A 13,770-nucleotide genomic window follows, 5' to 3' on the forward strand; every position below is an offset into this window, starting at 1 on the left:
ACACACACACACACACACACACACACAGACTCACATAAAACAACCACAATTACTCCACTACTACTACCACTATAACCACTATAACTACTGCTATTATTACTCCTAATATATTTTAGAAAAAAACCCTACACAATTCAATAATAGGATGTATTCTATGACCATATCCACTCAGTCACCTGTACAAGGACAGGAAAATAAACACCAGTGTCCATGTAAGATTTTAAAATTTTAAGAATTTATTTCCATGGAAACAGCCCTGGAGAAAAACCAGCCATTTTCTCCTGGAATACTTTATCAAAATTTTCAGCTTGAGCTACTGTAAAGTGATTCTTCCAATCCCCAGGAACACCTGGAAAATGTGAAGCAGACACAGAGATGGGTTAATGATGATTACAAATCTGTTCTCATTTCTTTATTCACATGATCTTACCTTCTGCTTAAGTAGAACCACACAGTTAATAAACTAGAACTAACAGTTACTCGATGGAGAACAATTCTTATGTTTTGGAAAGTATGCAAACAGACTTGTATCTTTGTGTAAGTAATGTCAACCATCTCTTATACCAACATATCAACTCCACAATCTAACAACATGGACACTGGATCTATATTTTTAATGGCCAGATTATTTCTCCTTCTCACTAGACATGCTTCCATCATACTATCGAGCCCAAGCCCAACAGAGTTTCATATCTCAATTAACTAAACATACTTCAATTGTTCTTTCTTCCTTTAGGGTTTACTTATAACTGTTCTGCAAACCATGCCACAACTTTTAAAACACCTTTAAAATTAATTCTAATTATGTGTCTGTAGCTGCATATGAATGCACATGCCTTCAGAGATTGAAAGTATCAGATACCATGGAGTTGGATATACACACAATGGTGAGGTACATATCAGTCATCTTGATATTTCCAACAGATACAAGAGACACAAAATACTGCCTGCTGAGAGCATCCCAGGATGCCTGTTTTCAGTCAGTATGGAGTTAGCTGATGCATGAAGATGATTTCATCCCAGGTTTTTTTTTTTACCCTACTTTGGTTCTCATAACCACATTCTAGGAGGTCTTTAGGCTTGGACTTAGATATCTCCAATATTCCAAATTCTCACATTGGATTATGTGTTCCTTATCCCTGAAGTGCTGATGTGTTCCACATAGTCACTTCTTGTTTGTCTGTTTCCTTATTTGTGTGATGGTGAACATCTCTTTCTATCTTCTTTCCATGTAGAATTCTACAGGCCCTATCCTTTCTGTATTTTATTTCATAGCCGTGATACTTTGATAAATTTCCTCTTTTCAAACATGCTTGAAATATGCATCTAATATGTTTGAAGAGTAAAATATTTCTTAAGTTATCAAAGGCTTCATTTATCAAAGTGTGTCAGACATACAAAAACATTCTCAGTATGGAATTATTGAAAGGATTTGTGAAAGAGTAAGGAAGATAGTGGCCTTGTTGTCATTTTGTTGATGAAGAAAAATTAGTCCTGGAGATCTTTCCAGCAGTATAGTTATGCATGTAGATTTGAAGCCAAAAAGACTGACAATAGAAGTCATGTTTTTTTCCTTACTAAAATATAATCTTTGTGTATCACATAAGTTAACTTTAAATGCCCAGTGGTACACATTAAAAAAATTGAATTATTGATACACAATAGTCAAATAATATACCATTACTTGCAATGTCTATAAGAGTGTCATCTATTAATACTGGAATCTATCAATGCCCATTGCTACTTTCAGCTTCATTATAATACTCATTATTGGAACAAGTTGCATTATTGTATCCCACAGCAATTTTTGATTCTCATAAACCAGACTGGATGCTGAGCTACCAGACTCTCAGCAAATTCACTATGTCTGCTAAATTGAATGAATCAGTCCAGATGAAAGACTCATATTTGTTGAGGGGCACTCATAAAGTTCTCAGTCCAACCATCTCAAAATCTTGTATACTTTTCATGCATGTATTTTTCTTCAGTGCTTCTTTGTAAAAACCTCCTCAAACTCTGATGTGTCCAGTGTCAGTAAAACATTAATGCATAGTGGATTAACTCCTGTTGGAAAGGAACTTCCTCCTAGTTTGAGAGGCTGCAGGTCTCATAAAATGTTGTTGTCCATACCCTCCTGGCTTTTCTGACCTGTAGATAATGGGCTTCTCCATAGGTCTTCCCTCTATGTCTCAGATTAATATCTTTTTTGTACATCAGAGAAAATGAGTACTGACTCAAGTAACATATCTAGTACTTAGTACTACACTAAATATCTACTGTGAACTAATGAGGGTGAAACCTTTGAAGTTTGTCAGAAGACATTTCCTCCCATGTGTCTTGATTGTGACAATGTCTGTATAAAAGTTATATCAATTAAACAGAATATCTCTCTGGTCTATATTCCCAAAAATATCTAAATATTGAATCATAATGTTCAAAATTGTTTGTTGAAAATTTTTCATTGGAGCTTTAAACTAAATTAATCCCATCTATCCAGATAAGTGAGTCTCCTATATAAAGAGTAGCTCTTCAGAGTGTCTCTCTAGAGGCAAGGAAATATATCTCTCTGGTGTCCTGAGAAAAGCAACTGAATGACAACAAAAATAAGTAGAGAGAATTCCTCTTAGTCAAAGCTAGTATAACATTTAACACAACTTTTCATGTATTATGGTTTAAGAATTAGGTATCTAATGGTAAGTAATGAAATAAATTTTAGAATTAAACTTTGATCTACTCATACTTTCCATATTAAAAAAAAGAATCAATCTAATGTTGGAATTAAGAAGATCAAAATTTTCCTCATTCTTCTTATTCTTTCAAAAAGGGTTCCCAACATATGCATCTCAGCAACTTCTGTACTGGAGTCATGAATCGGGTTGAGGGGTGTAATGAAGTTTGTCTACCCCTTCATTGACCTGGTGTCCTGTGGGATTCATGGCTTATAGTGAGTTTAATACAAGGAAAACAATTTCTCAGAATAAAAGTTATTTTCAAATGCAAAAGAAATGGGTGTCTTATATGATCACTATGATAATGAAAGAACATATGACTTTAAGGCCATATCAGTTTTTTGAAATAACTACTATATATTTTCCTCCAAAAATATAATACATGAAAATTCTATACTTTAGAAGATACTAAACTAAAATCCCAATGTGGTTTCATTCTGGAAAAACATAGCTGGAAAAGAGGAAATTACAGTTTTCTTCATGTAATTTTGTTCCAAATTTTAATTCACCTTCTCCAGTGTGTCTCAGATAAAACTTTTGTTAGTTTCAGTAGCCTCTCTCTATTAAACAAGCCACCTTTTTGTTTTGGCATTTCATTGGAGCCATTTATGTACACATACTCTTTTATCTCTACCCAATTTTGATTCATTACAGGAAATCCAAGAATGGGCAATTTCTTACTTGAGATTCTCAGTTGTAGTACAGAGAACTCTATGTCCACAGAACCTGGAGCACAGGAGTTTGAGGTTATGGATCAATGGCAGTGGATCCTCCTATAGGCCTCAGTCCTTAGTGTATAGATGACCATTTTCTTGAGTTGACATTTTTGTGTGCCCAAATCTAAGTATAATTTCCTCCTTTGAGGACACCAGGAGTGCTGAATTAAATGCAATACACTAATGAATTTAACTTACTTATGTCTCTCTATATATTCCTGATGTCCTTAGAGTCTTATGATGTTATCCTCACATGTAGGTTGGAGATTGACTAAAGATTAAGGCTGAAGCATGTAAATAATTGGAAGAGGGAATTTAAACCCATAACTCTCCACTTCTTGCATTTATACCCAAGTTTTTTAGTCACCCCCAAATACTTCACATCAAACACATTCCTTCTTCAACCCTGAGTTCCACCTCACCAATTATTCACTAATTTGGTGTGGTGTATTCTGGCAGTCACTCCTCAACTGCACAGCTATGAAACCATACACACAATTTACTCATAACATAGAGAGGTGGCACAGACGTTTGGATGGGTACTCCCATTCCAAAGGAGACAATTCAAAAAAAAAAAAAAAGACAGTAGCTATGATCATGAATCAATCCAAATTTAGCTTGGCAAATGCCATCATATTTTAACACTGGAGGATAATCCACTTAGTCCTTATAAATTCTACTCTTAGCCTACAGTGGATCAGCAATCTTGACCTGTTGAACATCTTTTTCCAGCAGTGAATGGAAGTGTATTTTGTGGCAATCATCCAATATATATATTTGGTTCTTTCCATTAAACATTTTCTTTAGAGTTTAGGGCCATGATACAGAGAGCCTAACAAAAACTCACAAAAACATGAATCTTATTTTCCATTGAGGATATTGTACACAACCCTCTAAAATGCCAACATCATCTCCCAGATAAAAAAATCAATCTTTTCAGTGTTTCTGAAGTCCATGTCATCACCACGGAACGATTCCCCTCAAAGGTCTCTGAGAAATTATCAGAGATTAGCAATGACTGTTGACACATTCACAACCATTTCTTAGAGCCTCATTTGAACAAAAAACCCTCCACTTATTCTTACATATTTTGGAACTAGATAATTTCTTCACCTTTTCTCATGAGGACCAAACCATTAATATTCACATCTTTTCGGATGATACTAAAATTATACATTTTGTTTTCTTTCATGGCTTGGAAGGAGCTGTACTTGAGGACCAGATCTAGCTCATCTGGCTCCAGTTTCTTTCCTAGGAAGTCACAGATCTTCCTTATGGTTCCCCTTGTATTCTACAAGAAGAAACAAAACAAAAATGAGGTTAATAATTAGAGAGCTCTGAGAGAGCAGATGCAGAAAAGGTGACTACAGATGGAAGATGGAAAAAGAAACATGAAGAATGAAATGGCACCATGAAATGAAAAAGTATTCAATTGGGTTTAGAAAAGAAACAGGCCTTGCAAAGAGGGCAAGAGTCAAACACAGCATTTGTATATTAAGTCATCTTGCAATATGACTGATCTCTGGCCCCTAAAATACAGAAGCTGTGATTTTTTATGGGGGAGTTGACATTAGATGAGTCTCATATAACTTAGAATGTCCTCAAATTTACTTGGTATTGAACAAAGACCATCAACATCTGATCATCTTGTCTCTAAATGTTTATTGCTATATTCACAGGTGTATGCCAACCTACCTACTAAATACAATGGGATGTGTGTCTTGAGACAGTATGCTATGGAGGGAGTCCTATCTAGTCTGATGAAAATTGCTGTGGAGACCAGACTGACCTCAAACACAAAGAGGCTTTTCCCCTTAAGTGCAAGCATTAAAGGTGTGCACCACCATACCCAACCTGCCCTGTGATGTTTAAAGATACTTATAGAAATACTTCTAGAAAGCAGTCAAGGTGAATGAAAGCAATATACACAAATAATTTGGTGGAGGTTCATGTTTATGCCAAATGATACTTTTTCCTATGGGTAACTGAGAATAACACAGATTTAAAACACTTTCATAAAAAATGTTCTCAATAATTTTTTACTTGGGACTATTGCCAATATTTGATATTGTTTTGAATTATGATTTCATGCTCTTACTTGGATGGGCATCAAATTCACAACCAGATGCCTGGACTGGCATTATAACTGTGCACTGCCATAGCTGGCTCAATTCTAGGAGTTGGTCATAAGAACGCAAAGTTTTGGAATAAGAAAGACTTTGCTTGGAATCCAAGCCCTACACATGGGCACATAGAGGAATTTTTGGCTCTAAATTTTTATTACATATTTTATCACAGATTCTGTTAATATTTAATGTAAAGGTAAACAACTATAGCAATACCTGAAAATAGTGCATTGAATGGTTGCAAAGGAGACTCATGGGAAAATGAATAAGCATGCAACAGAGGTGGGTAATGACGTTCCCTGGGAAAAATTGAATTTTATAATGAAACATTCAAATATTTCTCAAAAGATAAAGTATCTGATGGATGGTTTTGCTTTTTACATAAAAATCCCCTGGAAGATAAAATCGAGAGAGAAAATTATTTTGGAATGATTCAATTTTTCTGTTTTTTTTATCCTTAGTATATTTCATCAAAATTTACTTTGCTGCCTCATGCCAGGGAAGTAGGTAGGCTGACCACATATTTTCTCTTTTTCCTCTTCTCTTCCAGTTCCAATACCCAAGTATGATCCCAAATTCTGCCACAGAAAATCTGTGGCATCTCCCCCCATCTAGTGTGGATCCCAAAAACCTTCTCCTCCTATCCTGACTCTTCCAACTCATAGGATTATCCCAAGCCACTACTTCAACTGGACTTTCTTGGGAACCTACAGATTACTCTTGCAGGGAAAAAGGTAAGCTAACTTTAGATTTTTGGCTCACTCTCCATTTTTGGGTCCCATCCCCCAGTATTATCCCCAGTTCTACATCAAAACACCTACATCAGCCCCCTCCATCTCTAGTGGATCTCAGAGACCTTTCTAAATACCCCTACCATAAATTGTTGATTTGCCCTACACCTCAACTCAATCAACCATTTCCCATGAACTCACAGGCAAAACTGGGCATGAAAGTAGTAGACTCAATGCAGAGCTTTATCTCTCCAATTCCTCCTCAAGTCCATTCTCCTAGTTTCATCCTCATCTCTGTGCAGAATACCTGGTATCATCTCTCCCCCAAATTACCCAATATAATGTGTATAACATAGGTCTTATTCTCCAAAGTTCCTTCTACCTACTCATTGCTTTCCCCTCACCTCCAAATGAAGAAGACACTCCATAAAAAACCACAGGTCAGCCGGGCGGTGGTGGCGCACGCCTTTAATCCCAGCACTCGGGAGGCAGAGGCAGGCGGATCTCTGTGAGTTCGAGGCCAGCCTGGGCTACCAAGTGAGTTCCAGGAAAGGCGCAAAGCTATACAGAGAAACCCTGTCTCGAAAAACCAAAAAAAAAAAAAAAAACACAGGTCACTCTGACCAGGAAAGCAAGTAGGCTATCTATAAAGCCTCACATCTACCTCTTTTAACTCAAGGCAATCATTCAGTTTCATTCACAGCTTTATATCAAAATTTTGCTGTGGCCTGTCCTCACTCAGTGCCCCCATTTCCAGGTGATTATCTATGCAGTTCCTGTGGAAAACTCTGCTTTCTTCCATCCTGATATCCTTCCTATTACCACTCATAGGCCACCCCCTTTTCTAAGTGCCATGGAATGTTCCTGTACACTGTATAAATTATGCCCAGATTAATTTAATGAAAAAGCTGAGTGGCCAATAGCCAAGCAAGATATGGTTAGGCAATACAACCAAATTATGGAGCAGGAAATGAAGGGCAGAATGGGAGTGAGCCACTGAAGAAGCAAGATGTTATAGGCAGTTGATGCCACAGAACATGTGGCACAACATAGATTAATAAATATGAGTTAATTTAAATGTAAGATCTAGTTAGTAACAAGCTTGAGCTATTGGCTGAGCATTTTGAATTTAATATAAACCTCTGATGATAATTCCAAAACTGAAATGTGGGAAATGTTGATTTACATATGGCAACCACTGTGTGTCCCACAGTGTGAGATGTCTTAAAAAAGCTTTTAGACACACAAAAACAGAGCCAAGACCAGCATTATCATTCATGCCTCTCATGTGTGCCACTATACAGAGACACATTCCCTGGCTGTGACATGTGGGCTTGAGCTGAAGCATGACAAGTTATCACAGTTTCACACAGGATGAGATACAGATAGGCATCTTCTAGCCACATGGTAGGTGGCAAATTTATGTTTTTTTGTTCATAAAGACAGAAAGTATTAGAGATACACAATAAGTACATATTCAGACATAAAGGCCTCTAAGTGGGTCGCAGCATGTTTGAAAAATGTGTGTAGGCTTGGGAGAGGAAGAGAAAGAATAGAAACAGTCATAGATTTAAATGATTTAAAAACAATTAAGTAAAATCCTTAAAAAAGAATTAAAATAATAAAAATTATTATAAACCATATATAGATCAAAAACAGATTCTAGATTCTATATTATGTTATATGTTGTGTTTAGATTTTTTGACTCTTAATGAGTGAATGGTAATGTCTCAGAGACATTTGATTTGCTTTTGTTTCCACAGAAAATAAGAGCCTGTGGATTCATCCTGAGTCAACGAAATTCAGGTTTGATCAAGAAAGATCCCCTAAAATCCTGACTACAGACATGAAAAAACAAACCTAAAGTAAATACAAGAAAAATGGTGTATATTTTACCTGCTCCAAAATAAAACAAAAAAACATTATTTCTGGCTAGTTTGTGTACAATGCACAGTTTATATTTTTAATAAAGGTAATATATACATATATATACCTTTAAATATTTCAGACCAAGAGGACAAAAAAAACAATAAAAATGTTGAGGGTGATTCAACATCCAAAAAAAAGCTTTAATATTGCTAGCTGTGATGATCTAGCCTCACAAAAATATTCAAGCCAAACCTTAACAATGATCCAGATTTTCTCAGAGTTCCTGAAAGTTTACCAGAACCCACCAATCAGCAGAAAATTGTCTAGGAATCTAGACATACAGTCCCAAAATATTGGTTATAAATGTTTGTTTTCATTTAAGAAGGGATGTTTACACATTGAAATTGGTCATAATCTCTAAAAAAAGGAAGGGGATATGATATAGAAATGATAGAAACAGGTTAGATTATTATGAGGGAAAAAAAAGAGTAGATTATGGAATATTTAATTCCCCCCAAAAACTGTTAATCTCTAAATATTTTATGTTGGAATGAATTTTACTTTATTTATACAAATTTAAAGTTACTTTTGTTATAATGTATGTATACTACCACAATTGCTTAAGGTAATTTTTATGCAACTCAATAATAAATGTAATGTATAATTAGGCAATACTGATCAGTAGTCATCGATAATACTCAAATTTATAGTCTTGTTAGTTAGATGTTCTAGGTATAGAATCATGTACTTTAAATAGATAGGCAATCTTTAAAACATTCAAAGAAGTACAAAATATGACGTTTTAAATGTTATAATAATTTAAGCTTTTCATGAAAGTGAGATATGTCTATCCTGGCAGCACCAATCTAATTCAGAATAGATGGTGAACATCAAAGAAACTGTACGGAGTTTTTTTTTATTTATGAATAAAGGTAGCAATGTGGGCAAAGAAATGGCCTTTGCTTCAATTGCTGTCACTGTAAAAACTGGCTAGGGGTAAACAACAAATGGGGACTGCCAAACTTTGCCAAGACAAGGTAGGAAGTCTTTCAGAATATTTGCTGCACAGTAAAGTCGGTAGGATATTCCAGGCCTGTACGCAAAAGATGGATGCCCCATCATTGCAGAGGATCTTTGGGTGACTGTTGAGATAGCATGATGTCCCTGTCATTGAGTAATATTTCATCCTTCTGGGATTTGATGGAGTTGAAAAATCAATATTTATAAATAAATATTCCTTAGTTATAATGGAAAGAAAATTAGATACAAAACTTTAGACTAAGATAAGTTACATAACTATTTTATCTGTTTTGCTAAGCACAAATGGATTGGGTATTCGTACTGTAAATCTTAATACCTTTTTCCATTTTCCATAGCTTTACTATGATAATGCTAAAACCTTCCTATTAATTTAGACAAAAAAGAGGGAAATGTTGTGGAATATTTCTACACCCTGTGTAAATTATGTTATGATTGGTTTAATAAAGAAGCATATTCACCAATACCCTGGCTGGATAAGGTTAGGAGAAAAAACTAAACTACAGAGGGGAAGAAGAAGGGCACAGTGGACAGACACATCTGAGATGCCCAAGGAGCAAGGTACTGGAGGACAGGTAAAGCCACAGGACCTGTGACAATACAAAGATGAATAAAAATGGGTTAATTTAAATGTAAAAGTGAGAATTCAAACCAAAATTATTCAAAAGAGAAGGTGGAGGATATTTTATACTTATTAGGGTAAAAATCCACCATGATGATATTTCAATTCTTAACATTTATTTCCCAATGCAATGGCACCCATATTTGTAAGAGAAATATGACTAACACTTAAATCAAACACCAAATCCCAAAGACTTATAGTGGGACACTTCAGCAGCAAATTCCTATAAATGGGCATGCCTTCCAGAAGGAAATTAAATGGATAAATAATGGAATTATCAAACATTATGGCACAAATGACCAGGACATACATCTATAGTACATTTCACCCAAACACAAAAGGGTTATACTTGTTTCTCATTCCCTCATGGAACCTTCTCCAAAATTGATCATTTAGATACTCAGTTACAAATCAAGTATCCACAGATTTAAAAAAAAAAACTTGAAATAACCCACAATATAAAATGAGCCCACTGTGAGCAAAATTTGCATTTTAGGTAATATAGAAAGTCTATAAAATCATGAAAACTGAAAATCCCCACCTGAATTAATAATGGGTCAAAAAAGAAAGAAATATAATAAACACTTCTTAGAATTCAATTAAAATAATTCCATGACCTACCAAAACTAATGGGACACAATTAAAGCTGTGTTAAGAGAAGGCTCATGGTACTTAAAACCTGATAGCAGAAATTAGAAAATTCTCATACCAGATAATTAACAGCACAATTAAAAGCTCTAGAACAATAATAAGCCGACACAAGTACTACAAAAGAATTCAGCAAATAATCAAATAGAGGACTACACTCAATATAATAGAAACAAAGAAAACAATGCAAGTCATCAATGAAACATCAAGTTGGTTCTTGAGGAAAAACAACAAGGTAGAAAAACATTTATCCAAACTTACTAAAAGGCTGGGAGAGAATATCCAAATTAACAAAATTAGAAATGAAAAGAGAGACATAACAAGAGACACTTAGGATATTAAAGAAGTCATTGGGTCATACTTCAAAAATGTTTACATCACAAACTTGGAAAATCTAAAAAATGTGAACATTTCTGTTAGATATCACTTACTGAAGTTATATGAAGTTCAAAACAATATTTATAGATACATAATCCTCCAGTAAATAGAAGCAGTCATTAAAAGTCTCCCAACCAATTGTATCCAGATTTTTTAGTACATAATTCTACCAGATATTCAAAGAAGAGCTAATACCTATACTCCTCAAATTATTCCACAAGATAGAAATAGATGGGATATTGCCAAATTATTTTATGAGGCCACAGTTACCTGATATCTGAACCACACAAAGAAGAAACAAAAATAGAATTACAGACCAATTTCTCTTATGAACATAAATGTAAAATACTCAATTAAGCACTCACAAACTGGATCTAAGAAAACAAAATAATAATCTACCCTGGTTAGGTGGGCTTCATCACAGAGATGCAAGGATGATTCAACATATGAAAATCTGTTAATTTAATCCATCATATAGACCAACTGAAAGAAAAGCACCACAAGATCAGCCTATTAGATGCAAAACAAAATTTCCTTTGACAAACAGAAGCATTCTTTCATGATAAATATCATGGAGGGATCAGGGATACGGGGACATACCTATACATACTAAAGGAAATATATTGCAACCACTAGCCAACATCAAATTAAATGGGGAGAAAATCAAAGCAATTCCACACACACACACACACACAAAAAAAAACAGGAATGTGACAAGAATTTCCATTCTTTCTACATCTATTTAACACAGCACTTGAAATGTTGTATACAAGAATATGAAAAATTAAGGAATTGTAATGGAAGTAAAAAAAATACTATTTGCAGGTGATACAATAGGATACATAATCTAACCCAAAAATTCTACCAAGGAGATCCAAAACTGATAAACATCGTGAGTGAAGTAGCTGGATACATTAATAACTAAAAAATTCCCAGTAACCATCGTATATTCAAATGATAAATGTGGTGAGAAAGAAATCAGGAAAAGAACTTCCTTTACAATAGCCACAAGTAAGATAAAATATCGTGGTGTAACTGTAAGAAAGCAAATGAAAAACCGGTATGACAGGAACCTAAAGACTCTGAAGAAAGAAATTGGAGAGGATTTCAAAGCATGGAAATGTCTCCCATATTCATTGATCATCGGGTTTAACATAGTAAAACTGGCCAGTTTATAAAAAGAAATCTACAGATTTAATGCAATACCCTTCAAAATTTTAACACAATTCTTTACAGATCAGAAAATAACAATACTCAACTCTGTATGAAAAAACAAAAAGAAAAGCAGGATAGCTAAAGCAATCTTGGATGAGAAAATAACAACACTATCCCTGATTTAAAACTATACCACAAAGTACTAGTAATAAAACTCATATGCTTTTGTCATTAAAAACAGAGAGATTGTTCTTTTGATAAGATCAAGGACCCAGAAGTAAATACACACACCTGTGGATATTTGATTTTTGACAGAGAAGTCAAAATTACACAATAGAGAAAACAACATTTTCAACAAATGGCACTGGTAAAACTGGATGATTGCATGTATAAGAATGCAAATAATTGCATATCTATCATTGTACAAAAACCAAGTCCAAGAAGATCAAAGATATCAACATAAATCCAGATACACTTAACCTGATAAAAGAGAAAGTGGGATATAGCCTTGAACACATTGAAACAAGACAGAACTTCCTGAGCAGAGTACTAATTGAGCAGGCACTAACACTGATAATTAACAAATGGGATGTCATAAACCTGAAGCACTTGTGTAAGGCAAAGGAAACTCTCAATAGGACCAAAGGCCATTCACAGAATGGGAAAAGATTTTAACCTGTTCTACATTTGACATAGGTGTAATACCTAAAACATATAAAGAACACAAAAAACTAGATATCAATAACATAAATAATCCAATTTAAAAATGAAGTACAGATCTACACAGAGAATTCTCAACAGGAAAATATCAAATGGCTGAGAAATAGTCAAAGAAATATTCAAATCCTTAGCCATCAGGGAACTGCAATTAAAAACAACACTGAAATTTTATCTTACCCCTGTCAGAGTGGCTAAGATCAAAATTACCATTGACAGATTTATGGTGAAGAGCACGTAGAAAAAGGGGAATGTTCCTCCACTGCTGGTGGTAATGTGAACTTATATACCCACTTTGGAAATAAATACAGCAGTTTCTAAGAAATTTGGGAATCGATCTACCTCAAGACTCAGTTATACCATACCACTACTGGGCATATGTCCAAAAGAACACTCCATACCACAGGACACTTGTACTATTATGTTTATAGAAACTTTATTTTTAATAGTCAGAAACTCTAAATAACCCCAATAGAAAAATGGATACAGAAAATCTGGTATATTTATATAATGGAGTATTACTCAGCTGTTAAAAACAATAACATCATTAAATTTGAAGGCAAACTGATGGATTAGAAAAGATAGTCATAATTAAGGCAATTCTGACACAGAAATACAAGAATGGTATGTACTAAATCATAAATGACTATTACATAGAAAGTAAAGGAGAACCAAGCTACAACTGACAGACCAAGAGAAACTAAATAACTAGGTATGCACAAGGGCGTATGCATGAATGTCACTGTGAGGAAGTAACATGGACATTGCTAGTGGATGGGGGAGGGACTTAGAAGGGAGAATGGATATGGGAACAGGAGGGATCATGTGGGTGGAGGATGGGTTGAGAGAGAATTAGGAGAGACAATAGAAAATGGTGGCATCTCTGTAAATTTAACAGTCTTATTATTAAATAAGAAACACAGAGCCAAATGCAGAATTAAAAGCCCAAGAGGTCAGAGCAGTAGTAAGATCTGTGACTTAAAACCACCTTCTTTCTTACCCTTCCTGGTGCTGTTTTTCTTCCCCTCAGCAAAAGACCTA

At 34.8% G+C, this 13,770-nt stretch overlaps 1 protein-coding gene across 2 annotated transcripts in view; it reads right to left on the reverse strand.

Annotated features, from left to right (window-relative positions):
- Positions 1-213: 213 nt before the first annotated feature.
- LOC102912552 (sulfotransferase 2A1-like) overlaps positions 214-13,770 on the reverse strand; it is a 37,672-nt gene continuing 24,115 nt past the window's right edge. Inside the window, exons 4-6 of one of the 2 annotated variants that reach the window (XM_042263100.2) lie at positions 5,788-5,870; positions 4,559-4,736; positions 214-349 (exon numbers count right to left, since the gene is read on the reverse strand). In XM_042263100.2, coding sequence (XP_042119034.1) covers positions 237-349; positions 4,559-4,736; positions 5,788-5,870 — 374 coding nt within the window. In that variant the 3' untranslated portion in view covers positions 214-236. The remainder of the gene's footprint in view (positions 350-4,558; positions 4,737-5,787; positions 5,871-13,770) is intronic. The other variant, XM_006997180.4, reaches the window with a different exon arrangement.

This window comes from Peromyscus maniculatus, chromosome 1 (genome assembly GCF_049852395.1).
Source record: "Peromyscus maniculatus bairdii isolate BWxNUB_F1_BW_parent chromosome 1, HU_Pman_BW_mat_3.1, whole genome shotgun sequence".
Taxonomy (NCBI): domain Eukaryota; kingdom Metazoa; phylum Chordata; class Mammalia; order Rodentia; family Cricetidae; genus Peromyscus; species Peromyscus maniculatus.